The following is a 587-nucleotide window of genomic DNA, read 5'->3' on the forward strand; positions in this document are numbered from 1 at the left end:
GTGAGTGAGTGTGAGTGAGTGTGAGTGTGTGCATTTAGCATGTTCAAGAGTAAAACAAGGGATAGGGAGATGTTTTAGCAGACTTTCAGAGGTTCATATACTGAAGGAACATGCTTCACTCACTGTTCATGATGGAGAACTCAAAACATCAAATCAGTGAATGTAAATAGAGGTGCAGTCTCAGTGCCTGTTAAATACACTCACACTGTGGTTGACTGATAAAAATGCTCCTGCTGAATCTTCAAAACCTGTAACACACAAATGAATCAGACGCCAAATAATGATGCAAAGATATTTTGCCACAACGTCTGTGCATTGAGTCAGAACTTTGTGGGTATTTTGATCGGGATGTGCAGTGAAGTGAGAGCGCCAACTAGGGGTAAAATGAGTAGAAAAGCTCATGAACATGAATTTAACTCATGATTAGTTAAATGAACATGCTGCTGGTGTGTGTGTGTGTGTGTGTGTGCAGGATCTGGCTCAGTGTGTGAACGAGGTGAAGCGAGACAATGAGATCATCCGTCAGATCACGACGTTTCAGCTGTGCATCGAGAACATGGTACAGATTCTCACTATTCTGATTCATT

General features: G+C 41.7%; 1 protein-coding gene across 1 annotated transcript in view; it reads left to right on the forward strand.

The window, feature by feature from the left end:
* LOC107560578 (proto-oncogene vav-like) overlaps positions 1-587 on the forward strand; it is an 18,163-nt gene that overhangs the window by 9,343 nt on the left and 8,233 nt on the right. The window contains exon 12 of the mRNA XM_016244796.1: positions 473-559. Within this exon, the coding sequence (XP_016100282.1) occupies positions 473-559 (87 nt within the window). The remainder of the gene's footprint in view (positions 1-472; positions 560-587) is intronic.

This window comes from Sinocyclocheilus grahami, unplaced genomic scaffold, assembly GCF_001515645.1.
Source record: "Sinocyclocheilus grahami isolate Dianchi unplaced genomic scaffold, SAMN03320097.WGS_v1.1 scaffold734.1, whole genome shotgun sequence".
In the NCBI taxonomy this organism is placed as follows: Eukaryota; Metazoa; Chordata; class Actinopteri; order Cypriniformes; family Cyprinidae; genus Sinocyclocheilus; species Sinocyclocheilus grahami.